The sequence below is a fragment of the Pomacea canaliculata genome, linkage group LG2 (assembly GCF_003073045.1).
Source record: "Pomacea canaliculata isolate SZHN2017 linkage group LG2, ASM307304v1, whole genome shotgun sequence".
Classification (NCBI taxonomy): domain Eukaryota; kingdom Metazoa; phylum Mollusca; class Gastropoda; order Architaenioglossa; family Ampullariidae; genus Pomacea; species Pomacea canaliculata.
In genome coordinates, this window is record NC_037591.1 from 22688936 (window position 1) to 22714333 (window position 25398).

Sequence of the window (25398 nt, forward strand, 5' to 3'; positions counted from 1 at the left end):
ACGCAGGTGAGTAAATAACGGACTTGGGCAAAAATAAAAACTTTGAGATAAAATCATGCAACTGGAGAGACGTTCATCGTTTGACATAATCGTCAGCTAACCGACTAGACTAATAATAGTCACGGGTCCCAAATGACCGTTTTTATCCTGATCGTCTTGCCCTTTATTCAGAATTCAATTCAAAAAGAGATCGAGTCTTGCTCCCAGTCTCTCGACAATGATCTAGACAAAGTTAAAAAAATAAGTATATCATTACGGAGTTCAGACAAGTCGGGTCTTTCATATCGGTGCGCGTGTAAGGAGGGAAGGAGGGTCAGGGGGAAACCAGCGGCTAAAACTATATCACAGCAAAGTCACCTGCTCTGTAAACAAGCGCCACAAGCAAGGAAAGAACAGCGTGCCGGAGACGAGATCTGAACCGATACTCACTGTATTCATAGAAAGCGCTGAAGGCTTGCGTCACCGGACCGGCTTTAGAAAGTGTAAGTAGTTGTCATGTGACTTCCGGTCGGACATAGGTGTGGTCACGTTAAAATAAAGACTTATAGCAAGACGAGTGAAGAAGCAGGTCGAGCCTGTTCATTGTGTAATTCTGGGCTAAATCACCATGGTTACCTTACAACACCGCGCGTGAGACGCGCTGCACACACGGAGTAATGCTTGTACAGGTCGTCAAAACTCTTCTCTACCTCATCCTGGTCACGTGACACCCGACATGGTTGCTGACGTTGCTGCGCGTGCCACAGGGGCCACTAATTATCACATCAATGATGATGGGAACATAGTTGATTGTATTAAAAATACGAAAACAAAAACGTGTTTATAGCACGTTAATCCAAAAATAGCTCCTTGCATTTGTTAAATACGTACTTATGTACGAAATAGATGCAAACATTTCACCAAGTATAGTAAAGTTTTTTATTTTTTAAAAATCTTTTCTACGAGGAAATGTCATCCGACTCATGACAAAGTTGTAAGTCAAGATGAAAGGTAACCTATAGGTTTGTGTCAAACGTTCGGAGCATTAAAACTTTGGTTGAGATGTGGCAGATGAACTGGCCAAAGTACAACTAAGTCTGTGGAACTTTGGGTCACTTCAGCACTGTGCCCAGTTAACAACTGCCTTCGTCGTCGTCATGTAAAAACTTTGTCAAACCTTAGTTTTCGTCCATGTTGGTCCTGTTAAAATGGAAAAATGCAATCTTTAGTCTGTTGTGCCACTTAAACGACGGTAACGGTGACAATATTTGAACCACAGGCAATGGGAGAGCTGCGGCCATAGGTTAATGAGGCGTAGCCATGGAATTTCGCGATGTGATGTTTCTGACCTGTGTGTGTGTGTACGCGATGATGTTTGTATATCGACATAAGAAAAAGGAAAGTGTGTGCTTAAATTTTAAAAAACAATCACTTGAAAAAAAGTCATGTTGGTAGACCCTTTACAAGATGGCTTCTTAAACTGTAATCTGTCAAGATTTTTACAAGAAGCAGCATGAGAGTTCTCATAGGAAAAGTAGTGCACAAGAAAGTTTCACTACAGACAGACGAGAAGGTTGTGATTTGATGTACAGTTCACATCACGTACGACTTTCACTGTGATACGAGTAGGTGATCGTCTGCTTGCGGCCTCTGACTGCTGACACAAGGTAACTACACTTCGGGAGCAATACACAAGTCTTGAGGTTTGGAGACCTTTAAGGTGTAACGGTCCTGTACGAATTTTGCAAACTTTAAAACGGTCTTTACCCTGCATAGCATTTACAGGCGCAGACAAGAGAGTTTGTAGAAATTCTTCTATCGAATATGTCTAGAAACAAAATAAAACAAATTGATCCCAAATTAAATAGTCATAGCTTCTCTATCCCTACTAGGAAGTAAGTGTCGGAGTCACATCAAATGGACAACAGTCAGGATACATCTGGAGCTTGCTTGTCGTCATGGTGACCACGTGGCACTTACTTGTGATGTTAGAGGTCCCTGACGAGACAAGTCAGTGTTGTTTACTTGTGTTGCCCTGGGTAAAAATGTGTAGATAATGCTACCGACAAAAGCAGGGGACCTGCCTCAGACGTTCTATGTGATTCTGGATTTTCATCTCTTAACAGGCAACATACTATGTTCATGTTTAAATACTTTAAGAGACAGGTTTATGATTGTATTTAAAAACCATTCTCTATAAATTATATGTTTGCGTTGACCTCAAGCATTAGCAATCCCATTACAGTTAGCGAATGAATTAGAGGAAGGATACAGAACAGAAGGGATCAGGCAACTTCTGTTGACAATTAAAACTTTCTCGATCTTTTCACCCTGAAGAAACTCTTGACATAATTTTTTGGTCTCATGAAATACCTGAATAAAATCTTTGCTGGTGGAACGTTAATGCAATAAATAAGTTGTAAATAATGCTGCATTTAACAATAACAAACATGTGTTTATACAGCCTATAATCACTCACAAAGGAACAGGTTCTCGGCGATTAAGACGAGTAGGAGACATGGAGAGAACACGAAGGACGGAAGGAGAAAGAGCTATGCAGACAAAGAATAGAAGACAAACATAGAAGTCACAAAAAGGAATCAGGAAACAAATAATAAGGATGGAGAGTGTCATAAATCTGCAGAGGAAGACGAGAAGGTCGACTAGTCAACTGACTATAATCACAATTATTAACAACCATGTTGAAAATGAAGGAGAGCGGTGGTGTGGTCCCGTTTCCTAGCTCTAAGCACCATTTATAAACTGTTTGTTACTGACGAAGAATAAAATAGAACAAACAGGAATACGGGGCGCATAAAGACCATTGATGAGTTACTTTTATTACTTTCTATTATGTTTGATATTATTATTGTAAATGGTTTTAACATTTGCCACAAAGCATTAAATTTATTAGTTAAAGAGATATTAATTCTTATTAGTGACGACAGCAGGCGACTGCAACTGGGAGTTGGGCAGTAGTGATGACGACGACGATGATGATGACGATGATTATTATTATTGTTGTTGTTAACATGTGGTTAAAATATTGTAACGACCTCGAGAAAGATGGTTTAGATTGTCACATGAATGACAAAAATAAATCCTTTAAGAACATGCTGAGGAGACGTTTTAAGCGTGTTGTTTATTCTGTGCATGCACCTTCTCAGTTTTATTTTACTCAGTATTTCAATGTACAAAATCACGAAGTTTGCACGTGCATTGTGTAGTACATGATTTTCATCTTCGACAAGGGAGCGTACTGCTGCTCATAATTCTTGTTCTCTTTCATGGTGTTTGTTTCCCTTGAACTGCTTATTGGGTTGCGGTCGTATAAAGCTGGAGATCGTGACGGCGGTACCGAGCACAGCTCCATTCAGTAACAATTGCACATTCTCTCAACATCAACAAAACGATCGTCTTTTTAGTTGCCCATGTCGTGGTTGACTGGTGTCATGGACACGGGACATAAGGTAACACACCTTCGTGCAGACATTCGTCTACATTTAAACAAACATTTCCGAATAGCTCCATCGCTTAGTGTGGGATCTCCTGGCGGAGAGAGGAACACAGGAAAGACAACATCAGTGACATAAAGGTATACAAAATATTAAACTTGTCACCCTTCTCGGCGGGGAAAACAACAATGCAGAGATTTTCCCTGAGGAAAATGAAGCCTAGGACAGTGATGACTGAGGCAGACGACAAACACAGAGCTGTCGGTTATCTACAGGGTGGAGACGAGTCAACCAACTTCAGATAAAAGCCACTAGCGGTCATGCACCTTGTCCTGAGTGATCCTGTCGGCTAGAGGATCCTGTGACTTGTGGTTTACGCCTTCCTGCGGAATTCGAACTTTACATTCTTTCTGTCAAGACATCTCGCTGTTAAACCTAGTGGGCGTATAGTCGCCACTTGCTGACGACATTAAATTATTTACAAACCGTGAATAGGCAAATATAATATTTGTATTTCACTTGCATAATAATGCATAAATGTACATAAATTACATTTACTCTTGATTCTCATTCATCCATCTTCGAACTACATCCGTAATATAAAAATGTTTTGCCTCGCTAGACGATACGACGAGAGTTTTACGAGTCTCTGTACGACAATCGAACCTTGAATGCCGAACAGTATAGAAATGTTCCTGTGGTTAGTGAATACCAGTCATTCAATAAAAATATGTCTCTAACCCTTTGTACCCATTTTTACAATACATTCTCCCCCTTTCAAAACAGCACACAGCATGTCATGTCAGGTTATGACATATTCATGTCATAAGGATTTAAGTAAGGGAAGAACAGCATATCTAGCATCAAACTAGCATTTAAGAGGTAGTATCATTTGTACACAGCGACATCATGATAAATGGATATACATGCATGCACATCTACGTGATATATATGTGTGGAGCATATTTTTTAGTCCAGAGTAAACAGGAGCATGCAGCAGACAACGGACAGTAAATATACAGACTGCATGGTGTCGTCTTACGATAACAGAACAGACGAGAGTCAAGTTCCAGAGTGACCTTTCGGCCTCATTGGAAACTTTTCAACAGACTTGATCAACCGTCTGCAAAAGCAACACTCGCTTTTCGTCTGTCATTTTTTTCGGACGAGTTAGAAGACAGAAAAGACCCAGCGACTGAATGTGAACGCGGTGTGTTGTGAAGGGCAGTGTCTAAATGTGGCTGAATGCAACAGGTTTTCTTGCCACATTTCGCAAGGACCTGTCTGTCACCTTTCGACATTCACCTGTTCTAACAACTGTTCACATCTCCAAGGTGTGGCGCGCTTTGCCAGCATAATAACAACACACACTGAGCTCTTCTTTGCATAGTCAGTCGATAGACAATTTGAAATAGAAAACGCAAAACAAGTTGCAAACAGTAAAAGAAAAAAGCCATAATTAAAAACACAAGGTAGGATTGTTTGGATGGGTTTAAATACCAGTGATTTTTATCTGCCCCCATTAAAGGAGACACCCCAACATGCTGACCTCTGACCTCTTACTGTTATTTATTCTCAACCAAGGTGCTGACAGCGTTTAAAAAGCAGCCACAAAACTTTAATCAAAGTTCGTTTTAACTGCTGAGAAACTTATTCAACTAAGGCTTTCAAGTGTCTCCATACCTCACGTGACTTCGGTGAACGCACTGCGACAGTTGACCCCAATCCCCTCCCTCCCCCCACGTGACGTCATGTGTAACGGTCTTTCAATACAGTGAACACATCTGCCCGTGTAAGAGCAGACGGTTGTATGAAGTGGCCTTCTTTTTGATCGCGCATGCGTCCTATTCTACAAAAGCATTAAAGGAAAAAAGTCTTCCCCCCTCCTCCCAGTCCCCCAAAATAGTGATTTCCGACCTGTGAGGATGAGTAAAGCTTGCATGGACAAGTGAGGCGTGCCAGTCTGGCCCAGAGAGTCGATCTTCGATAACAATCGAGTATTTGTAAGTATACCATTTCTTCCATAACAGAACATAAGTTATGCCTTCGTTTAATCAATAATGTGTGGTTAAGTAGAGACATAAACTTGCTGAAAACAATTTCAGTATTATTTATAGCCGCGCTGATCACAATGATCAGCAGTGGCAAGTCTCTGTTTCTGTCGCAAGTTTTCTTTATTCACAAGTTACTATACTGATTTACACAATTAGTGAGAGTTTGGTTATGAAAGCAACCTATTTATTCTGTGTGTGTGGGTGTGTATGCGCGGGCGAGAGAGAGAGAGACGACACGTTTTCATGTCAATGGCTCATAGTCATTTTGACATGGGTGGGGGGATATATGCATACTGGTAATACAAAGCAGCATACAACAACAATCAGATGTACATTTCCATATACTGCAGTATGTCCACGACCATCAGGCACTGAAACTTTGCACATGCACACACTACGTTTCTTGCATATATCAGCTTTGTTGCACTTAAAATATTCCTGTCTACATAAAGATGACTGTTGCAAAAAACAAACAAACAAAAACCAACAAAAGCAACATCCTCCCCCCAACAAAAGAGAAAAAAACAACAAAAAAAAAACCCAAACAAACAAACAAAGATTTATCTCTGCAAGTTATTGATTCTTCATCAAAGAGTTCTTTTAATCGCATATTGTTTTGCCTCGGCTACATACTTTGCTAAAGATATCAGTAACTCTTCATTAGAAAGGGACAAAAGCCGAGAGAGACGGTGTGCACTGATTATTTATTCTCTTCAAAGATCTCAGTACTTTCTATTCTTCTCTTACGTCCATCTCTCTCTCCTGAATTCTTGTTTCCTCTCGGTCATGGGATGGTTGGGTTTGGTCGGCAGACTGGTACAAGCACACACCTCTTGTCCTGATGTCTGATGTCTTCAGCACTCGCTCCCGCTTTCTCACACGCATGCACGTGCATGTAGGTGTAGGCGCGATACAGACTGACCATTCCTGACATAGACATCATGTGAAATCAGTGAACCATGAGAGCAAGAGCCGGTGCAGCAGGTCCCACTGGGCATGCGTCATTCGTTGTTCAGCGGTTTTGTATCATCAGTTAGAGCTTTGGTCTTCGCGAGGCGAAGGACGACGATGATGAAGAAGATTGAATAAATGAATGTTGGGGCAGACAATCATGAACAAAATCCAAGGATATGGTTGCGGAGGGAAGCTGACTAGCAGGCTAAATCCCTCTACTTAGCTGAACGCAAGGGCAGGGAATGGAGGCAACCCGTGCAACGTGGGCGAGACAACGATGTGCACCGGAAGGTGTACATGTGGGGAGGGGGACGAACGGGTGAGACAGGTCCTCTCTTTTCCACCCGCACCCCTCACCAGGCGCACTGCAGTCAGGTAGGGTATAGAAGGGGCTGCAGCGAGGGTCGACGAGACTTCTTGTCACTCGGCAGTCGCCCTTTGAGGCGGCGGCGCCAGGCGGCACCCATTGTGTGGAGGGGAGGCTCAGTCAGCCTTTCAGACGTGGCGGTCCCAGGTCCCAAAGAACCCGCTGCATGTTTGCTTGGCGAGCCGGTCTAAATATACGAATGAATTTAAAAAAAGAAGTCAACGGTGTTTTTTTTTTCCTCCGTTGCATATATGAAACCTGCTCGTATGTCATGTTCGACTCGCGATATAGAATTTTTTTGCGAAGTCATCTTCGCCGCCATAATGGCCCTCAGTGACAAGCGAGAGGAAAATCTTGGATCAGACATTTGACATTTTCCTCAGAGCTTTATCGTGTCAAGACTTTGCACCAGACATCCTTTCTTCGCTCCCCCCATCTCTCTCGAACTCTTTTTTTTTTAAATTATTAAATCATGCCACTTGTTAAAAATAGTTGTAGAAAAGCAGTGAAGTAAGCTGGTCCAGGCAGGCGTATGTAACTAGATTATAACGAGGGTATCAACCTCCAAAAGAGAGGTTTCATATTGTTGTTATTATCGAGCTTTCCAAACTCTGTGATGAACATCGAATGTGTTTACAACGGTTCTATTTAAGTGTGCTAAAATCCTACTGTCTCAACCCACTGGTATGCAGTATTAAGACCATTATAAAACAGCAGCTCAACTCGGTGCGAGTTGCTCAGATGGCATCTACAGTCACACCCTCGTTCTACGTTAGCAAACGCTAAACGAACGAGAAACTATGTGACCTTTGTTCACTGGCTAAAACCGTGCACTGATGCCAAAGAAAACATGTTCAATGTACAAACGTGGAAATGTCCCTGCTGACGAGTAACAAAATATTATATGCACCTGAGTTGTGTAATGTGTTAAACTTTTGTGACGATTAGACTACCGGACAGACGTCTCCCCGTGTACCACAGTTTTGTACCCGTCAGTCTGTACTGGTGGCTGTCGTTTAATGTAAGCTCGCGTGCACCTGGCGATGACCGTTAGTACTGGATGCGAGAACGGATGGGTAGCCAGTGCAGAAAAGGAAAGAGAGGGGTGGTGTGGTCCCTACTGTCCACAGACTGGCCAGGGAAGTGTCAGTGCCACTGACAGCATGTGTGAACACTTTGCTAGACAGCTTCCTGCTCCTCAGGGGTGGTGGGGACAGGGATCCCTCTCTGTGTTGTGGTCACGTGGTGTCTATAGCTCTTACCTTAGTGACGTGACACATGGCAGACTGCAATAAATGTCATAGTAAAGCTGTGTGACATGATGCTATGTGCAAGGACTGACACGATACAGCCCTTCTCTTGATATTTCACAGCAGTACTGTTAAAAATAACGAATGTCGATGTACCTAGATGTGACACCTTTACACAGATTGTTTCAATTTTTCTCCATCCCGTTACTATATTAATTAACATTTTTACTCTGTGTGTGCGCGTGCAGGAAGCAAGGGGCTGTCATTTTGGGAGGATTTGTGCGATGTGACCAGGTGCTCTCCCTTGTCATACCTCCGTCTCTCCCTCCAGCGACTGCTTGCGGCCTTCAAAACATCCGACGACCGATTCATCCTGAGATGCTGTGTTTGTTGTCGCCGTGGGAAGCCACTTCTGGACGACAGCACGATTCGCCATGAATGTATTTTCCCATAATGCAGCTGACATCGCTGTGAACAATCGTAAGCAACATCCACGATAACCATCCCCGCGTTCCTTCAGAAGTTTTGGTGGAAAGAGTGCACCGGCCCGCCGCTGCTAGTAAACAACTGGCGAAAGTTCAGCAGACGACTCCTGCAAGTGACAAGCACTTCCCCTGTCAACATGTCCGCCATTCACGCGCCACGTGAGGAGTGACTGGCTAAACTGTCCTGTCAGCGACTGTGCAACCACAACAACCCTGTACTTACTCCACCACAAGCGTGCCGACTTGATCGGGCAAAGTATTGTTTGTCTTGGAAAGTTCGCCGTGTTGTGTACACCTTTTTTTTGTGTGTGAACACTGTTTTAGGTGAGAGACAACCAGCGAGCTAGCTTAGATCGGTTTCGGCGAACCCTCAAAACAACAATGGCAGTTGGAGGTAGGTGTGCAGTAAGTCGGGTGTGTGCGTTTGTGATTGTGTGTGGACACATGCACTAAACATGCTATCAAAGAATAATTATTACACAAACTATAGCATTCGCCACTAAAGTCTGTTTATCTACTTTGTGACAGTGTCATCCACTTCTGTATGAATCTAAATATTTACTACTATATACATAGTAACTGCTGCCAGTTGCTGCTTCTACTAAATGGATGTGATTGGTTTATAAATCTTGATAAGTTTGGTGAAACAAGAATAGTGTTGTTCTCGTGTATTTTTCATTTTTCATATTTCCATTTTTTCTGTCTTTTTATTTCTTTGGCTGTAAGTACGAGTGAAAGACAAGTATCCGTGCTTTCCCTGTATTTTCTCTGTCGGAGGAGGTACGTGGCTCAGGTCGGTAGACATGTTCATGGGGCAATACCGACATACCTGCATAATACTCCTGCTACCTTTGCATACAGGTGATTCAGAATATTTATGACCGATTATCCTGTACCGTTTCTACCATGCTAGTCTCGTCTCCGAGCCTTTCACACAGATGTCACCTGGTTGTGCTGTGTCTACCCGCCCTATGCTTTTGTAGCTACTAGAGTTTTAACCTTGGTATAGAGGCTGTCTTTCTCAACAGATACTGAATACAACTGCTTTGTCAGAAACTTTTGTATTTAATTCTCATGTCCAGTCTACGTGCACTGTTAAAACTACTGACGCCATCCTCTTCCTCACCAGCTTAAGTGTTCCCTAGTTTATATGTTGCAAGGATGCGGAATGTTCCCAGAAGTTTGTCAGAATCAGTCCCATAGACATCGACTGTAAGACAATACAGTAATCTCATGGGCTGTGACTAACCACGTGAAGCTTTTTAGGGACACATTACTGAACACACATCCTCCCTTCTCTCATTTCGCGACCTGACATTCCACCAACATCCTCCCAGAGTCACATATCCCGATGCTTCATTCGTACTTGTTAAGAAGTGATTTTTTTTTCAAGGACCACTTTCTGGAACAAGCTTTTTCTGGAAAGCATCTAAAAAAATAAACTTTTCCTGCTTTAGTCCGATGCACTGTGTTGATGATTGCACGACTAGTATGAGGGATGCATTTTAACTTCTGTCTTGTTTGTGGTGTGTGAAGGCAGGTCCTTGTCATTCCCAGCAAACCCTGCGCGGTTACACTCCTTAGGGAGTAACTCGTTGTACTGGTCTTTTCAAATTACATTTCATTTACCGCACACGCCGTTGTGTCACTATCGTGTAAACAGTTTGTGGCTATTTATAGCTGAATAACTAACTTCTCAATACACAATCTCAGTTGATTGCAATATATTTATTTCAAAGGACACGTCTCACGATCTTGCTTAGTGGGGGCAGACAGGGAGTGGCATGAGGTGAAGGCGGTGTGAGTCGGTCACTAGCAGCAACCAGACACTGGGCCTAACCTCGTGCCACAGTACTGTTTCGATTTCCGATGAACAAGTCCTTTTAACGACTTCTCAGAAACTGTATTTCTCCGGCCATCGATTCACAACATCGGATGCGGTGGGTCGGTATTTTCCGTCTGTTCACGAGAGAGAGGGACTTCGTACTTAAAGTCAAACAAGATATGAAGATCCAAACTGATGACAATAGAATATGAGATTGTTATTTATCACAAAAGTGCGCACGCACACACACGTGGTGTAGATTGAACTCCGAGGTCGATGTGAGAGCTTTGAGCACAGTTTTGTTTGTGTCAGCTACATATACTATATCACAGTGATTTGAGCACAAGCAATAACAACAAACCTAGAGAAATAAAGCTTTGGCCTCTTTCCAAACACTTGTTCAAAGACTTCTTTCTACCTCGTAAACATTGCTGTTTGGTCACATCTGGTGACTGGGTACCTACTTGTTTGAAAATGATTTTGTACCCGGGTATGTCTTTAAAGGATGTGGCTGGGTGTGGAAAGCTTCATGGCTGGTCGCAAGAACACTGCAGATCGTAAAGTCGTGCACCGGGTTGCTGGTGGCGGTCCGCTGATCGTGTTGTAATCCCCTTTGCAGTGTCGGTGGGCACGAACCTTCCATAAATACATCAGACGGAGTGCGCCGTCTCCCTCGCGCGCGTCTTGCAGCACGTGGACAGGATCAAAGATGGCGCTGGGCAGCCCTCCGTACGCACCCCGTGTCGCTCTCAGGCGGACTCCATGCTAATGTCTCAGCTCGGGTGTTGTCGACCTGCATGAACTTTGCACTTTGTAGGTCAAATCACCTTCCTCCAGACATTCGTTATTGAGACATGTAAAAATTATTAAAATTTGTTTATATAGCTGTGTACGGACGAAAAAGAAGCGGAAGTGCAATTATTTCTCTATATTTTTATAAAATGTGAAGTTTTGGCTGTGGCTGCATAATATGCTATAAACGGTACATACTCAAGTATTGGTATGTACTTCTTTGAAGTAGGTGTACTTATAGGATATACACAGATTTAATGCCGTCCTTAACCGGATACAATAATTATGGACTAACATTTCTATATACTTTTTAGCCGCCATGTTTTTACACTTTGCCAGACGTGGTCAGACTTCTGTGTATATGTGTCGACTGAAGAGCGGCATTAACGAAAGAGATGTAGGAAGTATAAAGACCACAACAAGCTTGGCACAAGTGAGTCTCCACCTCCCTCCCACTTCTCTCTCTCGTGTACGTGCTGAGGACAAAACTTCAGAGAAAATTCCAATCTTAACAGAGAACCTTCCCTGGAGTCGATACCCATGCCTGTCTAGACTTCAGTATTTACGGTCTGTTGACACTTTTGTTGTACGGCGGTGTCCATAGCTCCATGTTTATCTCCTGCTCGAAAAAATCGTCGACAGAATTCTTTCTCTCTGGTTTCCTCTTCACATCTTCCTCCATCTCATCCTTTTCGTGGTTTTCTTGTGTCACATTAACTTCTGTGTCTGTGAAGTAAATTTCTTCCGTTACTTCCTTCAACATCTATCACTGTCCCCCCAGCCGTTGCCCCTCATACCAGTCAAGGCCTCTCATGTCCCGCAGTCGTTCCTTCGGTCTTCTTTAGTTCGGTCCTCATGACTTTCTCCTTCGTCATCTGTCCGGGTCCTCGGTGTCAAGCGTTTCCGCCACTAGAGATTTGTGGGGGAGCTCCAAAGCCATCACAAAGCTTGGCTATACATCACAACCAACACAAGCCAGAGAAGCAGCAAGTGCAAGGATAGTGCAAGGATAGTCCCTGCAACATCTGTGAAAGAATGATAAGGTGTGGGTAGGGGTTAAAATCTTGGTGAGAATTGTCATTTACATGTTTGGGAATGAACGCTTTTCATTCCGTCGGCCGTTTACAATCTTCAGCATTTCTGTAGCTTCTGGACTCAAGCCTTCAGAGAGGATTTTTATCTCCCTTTGTTTTGTTTAAATTGTACTTTTTTGTTCACCAACTCCACTTCCACTGCTGACCATTGATACGTCACATTTTTCAACCGAACTCAAGCTCGACTGTTTCATTCTTTCTGTCCGCCTCTTGTTTTGCTTTTTTTTTTGATCGATGTCCGTTGCACGGGGTAGTTGATAGTTGGCCTTTAGTCTCCCAATTAAAAAAAAAAAAAAAAATAGCTAATACAGTGAAACCTCTGTTTTTTGTCGATAATCCGTTCCAAGATAATCGGCGAAATCCGAAACCGACGAAAACAGAGACAAATTTATCGCTGGAAAAAAATCGACGAAAACCGAAACCGACGATAACCAACGGCAACAAAACCGAGGATTGAATGTACGAGGCTTATTTGTAGGAATTTTCTTCTAAAATTCATTTCACTTGCAGTTTAGAGGATGAACTGGCCAATCACGGGGCTGGGCAAGTGTAGAACACTGCACTGAGGCAGGGACCTTTGTCACTGACCAAACATCAAAAGGTTGAAGGTGAACCAGGGGCAGGCTAAAGGGCAGGGGCAGGCAGAATAGTCGGCGCCAGGGACAAGAGGGTTTGAAAAGCTGCGGAGTCAAGAAAAGGACATGAAGTGTGTAAATGAGGTGTCAAGAAGTTTTTCGACTTTTCTTACTCCAAAGAACTCCCGAGAAAGTGCAGGCCACCAGCAGGCGACCACTTAGCCTTGTTCTGAAGCAGAAAGCCATTCCAACAAAACCGTTTGTCACCCTTCTCACTCACTGGATTGTCTTCAGGTTCTCTTCATCGATGTTTGTCTCCACTTCCTGTCTTTTATTTTCTCCAGTTCTCATTTGTTCTGTAGTCGATGCTTGTCTAAATATCTTTGTCTTCTATTTCTGTTTTGGTTTTGGTTGATGTTAGACTCCACTTCCTGTTTGTTTTAGATCAGAGACAGTCTCCATGTATTTTTTTTTTTTTTTTTTTTTTTTTTGTGGTCGAGGTTTGTGGATTGCGATTCTCAAATTAGAAAAATACCAAAACTGATAATTCTAAAAAAGAAACCAAGGTGAGATAAAGGAAATGCTAGCTTCAGGGTCAAATGAAACTATATAGATACAGGAAATATGTTGTCATGACGACGGAGTGTTCGCTCTGACCTCTTGACCCACTGTACTTTTGGAACACTTTTAAGACACTGATTTCAAAGTGGCTAACCCCTAGACAGGTCACGATGCGGTTTTGTGACATTCCACAGTCAACAGGTTAGTCACTCGGTGTTCTTTCCACCTAAAACAGAGGAGAGATAATTCTACGCATCCGTTATCACCCTCCTACCCTCATTGTGTCAGACATTTTTTAAAATTATTTTTTAAACAAAAAAAAAAAAAAAAAAAAAATGAGCCTCACAAAACAATTGAGAACATTCCATGCATAATCTCGAGTTTTTCAGATTTGATGGCTAGTTGTGTGTGGAGCTGGTGAAGACGTAGAAAACGTTGCTTCTACTGATTCTCGTAGCGACGTAGGGGAGGAGGGGGCAGCGGTGAAACATGAGAGTTGTCTGCCTTGTCTCGCACACTAAGGGGCTTAGACGACGTAGGCAGTTCGTTATCTCAGCGGCACAGAAACGTCGCAGGGATGGTGTGTGGTGTTTGTGTTTCTTTTGGGAGGAAGAGGGGGGAGTCGTTCATCAGCCAACACCTCCATCCCCTCCTGTCCTCATCCCGAGCCCTGTCCTCCGCGCCACGCTAGGAACGCAGACGCTAAGACGGACGGCTCGCCTTTGAGGCCGCCATGATGATTCTGGAGGCACGAGTGAGCCTAACGCACACCCCACTCTCATTCTTTCCTCTGTATTCATTCCTCCCATCTCTCCATCCCCCACGCCCACGCATTTACATTCTCCTTCCCTTCCCCCGAAAAAAAATATAGTCACTTCAAGTCACACCATTATTCGAGATTCATCTTCTTTCGTGACAGGAGTCACGGTGACTTGTTGTCACGTGCAGCAGGAGTAGATGAGACAGGTGGCCGAGCGGATCTGCTGAGCTGTGCCTTTGGCGTGCGGCCTTCGCTTAACCTTTCGTCTGGCAAAAAGGGATAAGAAAAGGGCAAGGAGGAAACGTGAGATGATGAAGGATTAAATAAAAGCGACGGTGTTGTCACGTTCCCACCTCCACCCCCCAACACACACACTTCTCTAATTTAAGCCCTCGCTTAAAGACGATAACTGCCGGTCTGGAACATTATTTCTGCTGTCGTCTCGAGATATTTTTTTTTCAATCAAATATATTACGTCATCGTCTTTTTTTCCCTACTTTATGTAACAGATCCTCGAGACAAATTTCCGTTGAGGTCGTTAAAACGGCGGCAGAAAATGCTAGACGTAATTTGCACCTTCACGTATTTTCTGCAGTGTCAGCAACTTAATCCTCTTGGTGTCTAGGTGGTGTCATCAGGCATCACAAGTGTTCTATATGTTTTGTCGGTCGGCAGCAAGTCTAGCTGTGTTGTTCCAGGAAGTTTGTGGTCGTTTAGTTCTCCTTCTATTCCGACCTTTGTCATGTTATTTTTATTTCATCTTGCCATCAGCTGTCTAATGAAGGACTATTTTAGGTGGTGCCTCTGGTTTCATTCCGCACGTAGCACCTACCCATCTCATCTTCTTTTTGGACTGCTTGCCATATTTGAGCAGATGGCTTCTGTAGGGATTTCTTTGTTATTGTGCTTGGCTACAATATATTGAACACTTTCTCAGACACCACGAAGCAACACCATTCTCATATTTCTTTGTTTTTCCTGTGTTTACTTTAAGTCCTGTTTTTGAGCGTTTGCAGTTTTGGTGAATCCGTTTTCTCCTGAGTATCCTTGTGCTGGCTGGATCGCATAACATCAGCAGAATTTAAGTCTTCCAGTTCCGATGTAAGTGTCCAACCAGTTCATGGCCAGCATGAATAGGAATGACGAGATAATTCACATCTGTTTGACATCAGTAGTAATGTTGAAGTTGTCTGTTAGCTTGCCATTGCTATAAAGCACCTGACAATGAAAATCTGTGTAGTTCTTTTATTACATTTACTATTTTCTGTGGTGTTCCATTATGACTTACGGTGTATGGCACCAAACGCATTCTTAATGTCTACGAAGATGACATAGTTCCATCCTTTGGTTTATTCTATGATCTGCCTTCAGGTGAAGACTTGTCACTGCTGAGCTTCCTTTCCTAAAGTCTGCTTGTTTATGCCTGATGATAAAAACAGTGGTGAGCCTTTCTCAAAACGATTCTACTGGTCACCGTTCTTTAGCAATTTAAAGATTATACCTTTCTTTCATTCTTATGGTGTTTGTTCAGTAACCCAAATATTCTGGAAGATCTTACAAAACAGGTTCAGGATTTCTTCTACTTTCAGCTTTAACATTTTAGGACAAAGCTCATCATGTCCTGGGACTTTGCCATTTGTTGTTGTTGGATGGCTTCCTCTACCTGTGTCACGGTGATGGGCCCATATTTGTTTAATGGTTTCTTCATTCTCTTCGGTATTCGATAATACTGATGGGCTTGGTCGGTTGCTTTAAGCGCTCCTTCCATCTCTTTCTTACTTTTTTCAGCGATGATTTTCCTGTTTTGAGTTTTTAAAGGTTGATCTTAACTGTCAGTTCTATTTTTATGTCAGGCCTTTTGTGATCGTGTAAACCACGTTCATGTCTTGTCTTTGTCCAGCTTCTTCTGCTATTAAAGTTAGGTTTTCTTCAAACATTCTTTTTCTCGTCTAATGCTCCTTTAATTCCCTTTATCTGTTTAGAATTACTTTATCACGAGCTTTGTTAAGCAGCTGGTGTTTTTTCTATTTGTTCTACTTAATTGTTTCCCCTGTTTCTGTGGAGATTCTGTTCTCTTGTACAGTTTTTTTCCTGTAGCCAATATTCTTCTTAGCCGCTTGCATTGCTTGATTAAAGCTGACGATGTCATTTGAGTATCTTCTGTTAGAACACTGAACTTGTATTTCAATCCCATGAAAATGTTTCGCTGAATTGTTGAGTCTTTAAGTTGCTGCTTTCAAAGCTTGGATGTCTTTGCTCTTCTGCCTTTGTTTTTAGTTTGAGAAAAACTTTGCCTGTGAACAAGTTATGATCATTATCTATCTCTGCCCTACTTTGATTCTTGAAGTGAGATCACCTTAGGAATATTTTTATGTTGAAAGATTATTCGTCCTATTACCAGGTCATTTTCTTACAAAAAAACTCATGTAGCCTGTTGCCATTTTCTGTGATACCGCTATACCTTCTAGTCCTTTAATTCTGTCCTCCTTTGTTTTTGCTACCTTTGTAGCATTAAAATCTTCATGTACTAAGCTAGAAGTATTTTCCATTGCTGCCTGTGAGCTGTTGCAGGTCATCATTGTCCTGTTCCTCAGCTTCATCCGTAGGTGCATAGGAGGTCAGGATGGAAAGCTTGATGAATCTGAAGGTGTTCCTGGTATACAGCAGGCGTATGCTGATTGGTTCTGTGCTCTTTTGAGATATCACAAGCCATTCTTTGTGTGTTGGTCATTTCTTCCACATCACAAGATAGTATCAACATTTGCAAGTGTTTTCTACACATGCCAATGTAATTCCAAGGTGATTAAGTCGGTATTGGTGCATTACTAGAAGGGTCTGTACTAACTGTTCTGTTTGGTTCAATGTTCTCACATTCCAGCAACCAATATTTATGATTTTTTGTTAGAGGAGGTCAGCTGTCAGGTTGGGAATGACCTCGCGGCTTCAGTCTCCAACCATCATAATCCAGTCACCTGGTCTAACGATCCACTGTTTGCTGGATTGTCTGTAGTCTCATTGTCCGTAACAGTACCTTGAATTGTTAGTCCATTAGCCAACTCATTGTGACCTCAAGGACCGGTGAACCACTTCTGTCGAATCTCTACCCTCGACCTGTTCGACCAGGGTGACCCAGACAGGAGCTAGTGCTATCATTGGCATAGTTCTAAGGATCATGGAGACACGCAAGCTCCCTGACCATGGCAAGGGGGTGGTCCAACAAGGGGAGGGAACTATAACTGCAACACGAGAAGACAGTCTGGTTCATGTGAGGCTCTGCAAAATGTTAGGAGAGAAAACCTATCTTCAATAAGCATTGTTTTCTCGTCGTTGTCTCTGTTAATGGACAACATTTATAACGGCATGTTGTTCAGTGGGTGTGAGAATTATACCAGAATTCTTTGCTCAACTCTAGGCGATAAATTCTCTATTATAGATGAAGGTTAAAAATAACTAGAAGGAGATGTCCGTCGTTTCCTCTAACGGCTTCTTCCGAACAATTCCCTAGGGAAATTTTAGACTCTGTCCTAATAATTATAAGTATTGCGGTATTTTGTAATGTCTGGTGAAGACTGTGTTACCCTAAATCGTGAAGAGTAGGTCAAGACCTCGAGGGTGTTAATGTGTCTCCACCAAAGCCGCTGAGGATGAAATTTTTCTGCTCTGTGTAGGCCACACCATATGCAACACCGACTCTGTCATCATTTGTAGTGCACGGCCACGGATTGGAATTGTACCCTCGTCTTCTGGGAGAGTCCTTCAAGAGTCTGTGCATGACTCAGACCGATTATGGGAAATCCGTGCAATCTCTCCCTTCATTTCCTTTTTCTTTGCAAAAGTGTAGAAGTAGTGAAAGACATCAATTAGAAGATGGGACGTAGAGGTAAATAAGTGATGACCGATCAGTAAGGACTGGCTGATATTTTGGATGTCTATGCTTTGTCCTTTTTTAGCCGATCATGCTAATCTGAGCCCAAAGTGCCAACAAGTTAGCTAAGATGCTAAGATCCTGTCTTTATTGAAACACGATGCTAAAAACTGCCGTTAGAGCCCGTTGGTCGCTGAAGCTGAAGCGTACGTAACGATCGTACGTCTCAGTCTCATGCATTTATGCAGAAGGAACAGCTGAATCAATGATGCATCAATACTGCACAGGATTAGAACCATATGGCTAGACCTTTCTGATTGAAAGAAGTCGCTATTAAGAATATGCTGTTACATGTCTGTAGGCACAAAACGGCACGTGCGCGCGTGTGTGTTGAAGGGGGAGGGGATAGAGTAGGGGATGCGTGCAACCTATATCGCGTTATGCAATGAGTTACAGAGCTCATTTATGAATATAGACTCTGGCTTACCGTGTATATTCTTCATATAACACACTGCATGACTACAGAACTCGCGCAGTATGAAAAATTGTAATGGGGAATACTCGATGACACACTGAAGTACTTCACATGTAATCATTTGAACATAACGTATACAGGGTTAATAATTGTGTTTACACTCTATACACTGCATGCACAGTTCTTACAGTTTGACTACACGTGACAGCTTTTGTTTTCCAGCTGAAAACTCAACGTCTTGCCCGCACAGCAGTGATCCTAAGCCTGATTAATTATTTTTTCTCCGCTCCCAGAATGCTCTACGCTGCCGTCCGTGCTTGACGTCACTACGTCCAACGTCACGTTTGGAACGTCCGTCAACGTCTCCTGTTCACAGTTTGGGTATCGACTGGTGGGGGCGCCCACCCTCACCTGCAACAAGAGCGCTCAGTGGGAACCAACTGTACCCACCTGCGAGTGTGAGTCACGCTGTTTGTCTGTCTTCTGTCCGTCTGTCTGTCGATCTGTCCGCTCTTTTGTTGCCCTCTCGACTGTACACAGCCTGTTGAAGTACGTGCAAGTTAAGATTTGTTGTTTAACAACAATTTTTTTTATTTGATTACACAGATACACACATAAAATACATAGAATGCAATATTTATATATGCAGGACAAAACATAATTATGATCATTGGTGACCCCATCTGACCCCTGCGCCTTATTAACCCTCTTAACCCGCTTGAGCAATTCCGCAACACAGACTTGAGAAATTACTGTCATCATTGGAGACAAGCGACTGTCGAAGTTCCCTCACTATCAGAAAAATCATGATTCTTAAAATGTACATAGAAATTATTCAAAACATTTGGCAAGTCCTGATCGCGCTCTCCATTAAGTTTGACTAATTTTCTAGAACAATCCTTCTTCTGATTAACAGAAGCCATAGCTGTGTGTCACATCAGCGATTGCCCTCCTGGCACAGGTAACATTCACTCTAAGGTGAATATACACGTACTGCTGTGAAGAACATTTGTGCAAATTCCGTACGGAGATAGAGAGAGCGAAGGGAAACTGACAGTTCGATACCTGGGGTACAGAATGTTTTACACCCCTTCCGATGGATTTACCTGTTATATATTTGCTGAGCGGTCACAGTGACTATACAGCTCAACCACATCATTATCCTTCTCCGTGACCATGTCCTACGTACGACTACATCGTCCCAACACCATAAGATGAATCGATGCAGGCCCAGAAGACGAATCGATTACCGATGACACAAGTAGCTTTTAACGTCAACTGCTATCGTTGTTCGAACAGCTTACACCACCATCTTGGACTTATAATTAACTTTACAACAATTGCAGTCAAGCATAACAACACACACAGAAATCATCATAATCCCTGTTAATGAGGACTCCTCCTACCACGTGTATTGATCGCAAATCTTACGCATAATTGATTGGAAATGCTGTCTGTTACACCGTAGTTTTGTTGAAAAGACAACACTGTCTACTGGTTTTATAGCATTCCTTCCTGGAACAAATTAAATTCCTTATTATCAAACTGTCGTAAACATAAACTGACATTATCGTACATTTAAAATGAAGACGACAATATTAAAATAAATAAATGAATAATAAAACACTTTATAATGAAAGAGTGAATAAAAAATATTGTCAACCGCCGGATGCCGAAACCCGGGATCGAACCAGGGACCTTTAGATCTTCAGTCTAACGCTCTCCCAACTGAGCTATTTCGGCTGACGTACGAAAGAGGCAAATTTATATAAATATACTATTCAACCTGTTTTTATATGCCTACTACATACAGTAAATGTTTCGTTGAAGAAAATCGCGCATAATATTTAATTATTTAATAGTATTTTAAGAAAGACTTAATTCACCACCTGAAATTACATAAACTTGCGTCAGCGATTTACTTTTTGCTTTTTGCATCCACAAAGGCAAAAAAACAACAACAAAACTCACTGAAGAAGAACATTGCAATTTCACACTGCATTCGTTTTTCACTTGCATGTAAATTTATTTAATTCAATTTTTAATTCAAAGATATTTCTCGCAGAATGAGAAAGAAATCGCATTTATGGGGGTATGTAACTCCGTTTAACAAGGTCAGTGACAGTTGTTTCCCTTTACCATTTCTTGTCGAAAGCGACAAACTCTGAGCATACACTTTCGTTTATAGGTCCGTTGGCCTCACTTTTTTTTTTATCCCTAAAATTTATATGTTTTACTGCGGGTTTTTTTTTTTAGCTTATAAGCTTTTAAGCTTATAAAGTGCCATTTACTTTGCTATAAAAAGTTTTTTTTTTCCTTTTCACTTAAAACATTGATAGCTATAATGTCTAATTCTCCTATGAAGAAAATGCGTTTGTCTTCGCAAAACAACTAGCTATTGAGATTAATATATAATTATGATTTGTAATATATTTGTAACGTTTGGAAAGTTCTCTCTTACGTAAAATCCATGCTTTCATAATCTTTTATGGTCTTAAGAAAACAGCTTCTACCCTTCTTTGTAAACTGAATCATAGAAGTGAGTTTTTTTCATACATGTTGCAACACTTCATAGATATTGAATGCAAATGGATGAATAAATAAAAATAATAATAACAAAAAATGTAAAAGAAGATTCCAAGAAGTCGCATTTTTGTCCTATGCCAGAGATGGCTAAAATTTAACTTTGTTATATGATGATTTATGTATGGATTAGTGAGTTTTAGTCGACACTCGAGAGGAAGACACTTTTTATTTACTTTTACTTTACAGTGTTGTAACATATTGTACAGTCTTCGCTCAGTAGGATTTTCCACGTACGTGATTGCAAAGTTTCACCACAATGAACACCAGATGTTCTCATAGCCATAAGCATTAAAATCGCCGTTTTAACAAGAGCGATAGAACTATAAACGTGTATGTCCCCGTCTTCGACTTTAGTTGTATTCCACCGAGTGACGTGTAGAGCTCATGTCGACTGTACTATACCCACCACTGGTACCCACATAATATACGTTCTTGCTGTACCTAAGGTGCAGAACCATTTATACATCCGTGCCTAGAATTCATGAAATACGTTTATAACTCGGAAAAAAAAAATTAAAAACCCATGGAGTTAAATCTAATTGTAACAGGAAAAGAGTATGTAGGGTGAGATGATTGTTTAGATGAACCGTCTTGGATTTGCTTCCTTGTACTTTTGACACTGATCAAACAGGAAACAGCGCATGCCTGTGTAGAAGGAAGTAAAGATTTTTGAATATCGATCGATTGTTCCTGCTGAAATCACGTGTCATAGTGAACAGTGTGCCGACGAGCTTGGCTCTTGTAGCCCAATCAATTGGTGACTACATACATATATAATTAGTGTAATACAAGTTCGTGATGTGTGTGTAGTGGGTGGATGAAGCCTTCTGTGTTTGTTGTGTGGTCTGTTTTCATAAGTGATTGATCTTTAGTTTATTAATATCAACAGCCTGATGGTGCATATCGAATTTCTTCCGTAAACGGTTGTCATTTTCGGTTTTAAATTTCAATACGGTTAGCTGCAGACCGTGTATAATAATCTTAGACTCGTTACTTAGATATTCTATCTAGTAGTCTACATCTACTGCCCTAAGCACAACCCACAGCTAGCCACTGGCAAAAATATTGAGAAATGCCATGATTAAAAAAAAATTATGGAGGTTCTTGTTCTATACAAAAATCCAGACCGCATATTAAATAAAAAGCAAGAAATTTAAGTCGTTCGCACTGTCGTATTCATATCCGTTTCCGAAATAATCTTTTATACTGATGATATTTGACTAAGTTCAAAAGTCGTTATGACGGTCTGGAGACAGCTAATTATTTTTGGAACAAATTTTGTTTTTCGCTGTTCTCTGAAGCCGTTCCCACCTGTGCATCGGGTGAAAACGATTATAAAAGCACGAGTTTTATTCCGTGATTAAAAGCATGTTAGACTGCCTCTGCCAGTGACAGCACACAGACACTAACAACCTGTAAGATGACGTGCATGCTCAGGCAGCGCTCTGGTGTAATCATACCCAACTCCCACAACTACGTCCTAATAGCTCCGATAAGGGAATAAGCAAGTGGTATTTTCTCACTTCCGCTGGTGTTTGACACTTTCTGGACAAAGAAAACATCTATCCCGTATTTTGTTCCAGTTTATGCCCAAAACGCAGTTATTGCCTTGTAAGCAATATTGTTGTTGAGAGAGAGCTATTTTCAAAATGGTTTATCATGTTGCTAGCTGTTTCATTCGAAGCAACGAGTAATACATATTCATTCCACATGTCGTTTTAACTCTCTGGCACACCACAGCCAACAAGAACAAGACTGAATTGCTAACCAGTCCAATTTATTTTAGTGTTTTACCAACATTAATGCAATCAAATTCTGTGGGTAGCTTTCAGACATTAAATGAAGATTATTATCCCAATAGCATTGTTATCCATACACATACCATCAAATTCATAATAACAATCTTATTTTATATATTAACACATTGAAAAAAAACCATCATTTCGCTATGCTGTTCCTGCACAGGTTTGCATGAGCAAGCAGCTCTTTTCATAAATCTGAAAATAGCCCAGCAAAGACTGCATCATTCCCAACGCAGTACAAACATGGCAGTCAAGCAGAACCCTTCTCATCTGCAAGACTTCAAAACACTTATCTTTTGTCAACAAAGCTAATATGCAGTAAGCTAAACATGGCATAATTTAGTAATCAAACACTTTTGTTACATGCACTATAAAAAAATCTTTTGCATTTCGGTGGAAGACCTTTAATAGATTGTCCCTTCTTGACTACACATTAATCTGCTAGTCATGGCAGTTAACCTATTACAGTAGCTGCATAACCTGACAATACAGCAATAGGAAAGCCATCAGTGTATCATATTGTTGGTCAATGTCTGAAGTACCTGCAGTGATGAGCTGTGTGTAGGCTACAACATTAAATGAGTGATTAATGGACAAGAACTTAGCTTTTGACTAGAAGTCACTAGCCTCACCATGAAAATGTTTAAAAAATTTAATTTTAACTTCTGTCCGAAAAACCTTTCATGATGTTTCAGGGACCTGGGAATTTACAACTTATGAGAAGGTTGTTCTTGGAATCTCTGTGGCTGCAGTTGCCTTCCTTATCATCATTCTCTTCATCATCACAATCAGCTGCTGTTGCTGTCACCAAAATAAAGAGAAGTAATTTGTCATTTTTAATACACCTGAAACTTAATCCCCACCATACTGACTGGCCTCTCTTAGCTGTTTATTATTGAGTCAGTATGTATATAAGAGCTTTGTAATTACAATGTCAGTCTTTCCAAAATAAATATGCCATAAGTAAAATACTTGGAAATAACTCCTTTTGTTCTACAATAAATTCTTAAGTGTGCAATTTATCAGCATGTAAAAAGGAGCATAGTCAGACAAAATATGCTTTTCACTGTCCACTTACCCAAGTGCTTTAATGTTAGTAATGCATATTTCAGACCATATGATACAATGCAAGCTGAAAATCATGGTTACCAACCTTCACCAGGAGACAATGAGCCAGCTGTCTATGCAGATTCATATTTTGCTTATCAAGAGTAAGTCAAATAAAAATACAAGTACAAGCTACTATGTACTACAGTCTTGTATAATTTTTTTTTAAGTAGCCCTTCCAGACATTTGGTGCTTTTCTTCACAGTAGAATGACAAACCATTAAGGGATCTCTGTGGACCACAGGTATGACAGGATCATTAATCAGGATGTCCAAAATCCCTGTGTAACCAAATGAAATAAAATTGCATGTTTAGTCATTGGGAAAATGTTTGATCAAAGAAAAAATAATAATTCTTCTTTTTCAGTGTTACAAATAAAAATGACCAAATGTCTGGTACGGTGGATCGCCCATGGTAAGTAGCTTGTTGACTGTCAGTGGTATGTTTTTTTTCTCTCTTTTTCTTGAGACATTGAAATGTGATTATTTGATATAGTGAAGTTTTGAAACATGACTGGTTTCAACAGTATTGTCCCTGCTTCAAAGAGGAACCAACACTATGCATTATCTTCTAGTACTTTTTAAGTACCTTTTTAATTAGGTTTTTTCAAGCATTCACAAGGTATGTTATTTTAAGATGAAAAGTGAACAATGCGGAATACATAGTTCTAGATTTGTTGTTGCAAAAAAAGTGCAGTCTTCTCTGAACCACACTGTCAAGAACTAACTATAACTTTAAGAAAAAGGAACGATAAGTTAACTAGTTAACACATTTCTCCTTGTAGGCTGGGCTACATACCTCGTCCTAAGTGGCTGGTGGAGTCAACTATCAGTGAAGATTCTCTGTCCCGTTACAAATGTGGGTGCAGAGCAAAGGGAGATAACTTCAAACCCAAGTCGTCTTTTCCTTATCTGCTTATGTGGGTGAGAATGTATGTCACGTGTGTGCGTATTTTATTATAGCATCTCTGGTATATCACCTTACATCTACAATGTTAACAGAAAATAAAACTAGTCGCATGCTGTGTGCTTGATTTTGTGCTTTTATTTTAATCAAAGGTGTTTCAGAAACACTAACATTGTAAACAGTGGTACATCTGGTCAAGACCCAACTCGCCATACTCATGTAGATGAACTTAAGGTTCTTCTCTCTGGCATGTGAGCTTGTACACACATGAACAGGGTTAAATGGGGACTACAACATTTTAGTCCGTTTTCAATCAACTAATGCTTTTATAAATCTGAAGGTCACCTCCAGCTCAACAAACTGTATTATCTAGAAACCAGAATGGGATTCATACAAAGATAGCTTCAATGTGGAATTAAGCACTTACTTAGAAACATGAGGGTGAATATCAAAGAATAGCTTAAAATAACATTTATGTAGAAAGTTGACCATCAATGCAAGGGCTA

General features: G+C 41.1%; 1 protein-coding gene and 1 non-coding gene across 2 annotated transcripts; one reads left to right on the forward strand and one right to left on the reverse strand.

The window, feature by feature from the left end:
• The first annotated feature begins 5312 nt into the window (after window positions 1-5312).
• On the forward strand, window positions 5313-25010 carry LOC112557320. The gene is made up of 7 exons (XM_025227101.1): window positions 5313-5437; window positions 8308-8938; window positions 18785-18949; window positions 23575-23701; window positions 23992-24090; window positions 24353-24400; window positions 24771-25010. Exons 2-7 carry the CDS (start codon window positions 8926-8928, stop codon window positions 24946-24948), a joined length of 630 nt encoding a protein of 209 aa, XP_025082886.1. The 5' UTR covers window positions 5313-5437; window positions 8308-8925; the 3' UTR covers window positions 24949-25010.
• Window positions 20162-20234, reverse strand: Trnaf-gaa. The gene has a single exon. It is a non-coding gene; the product is annotated as a tRNA-Phe (tRNA).
• Window positions 25011-25398: the final 388 nt, after the last annotated feature.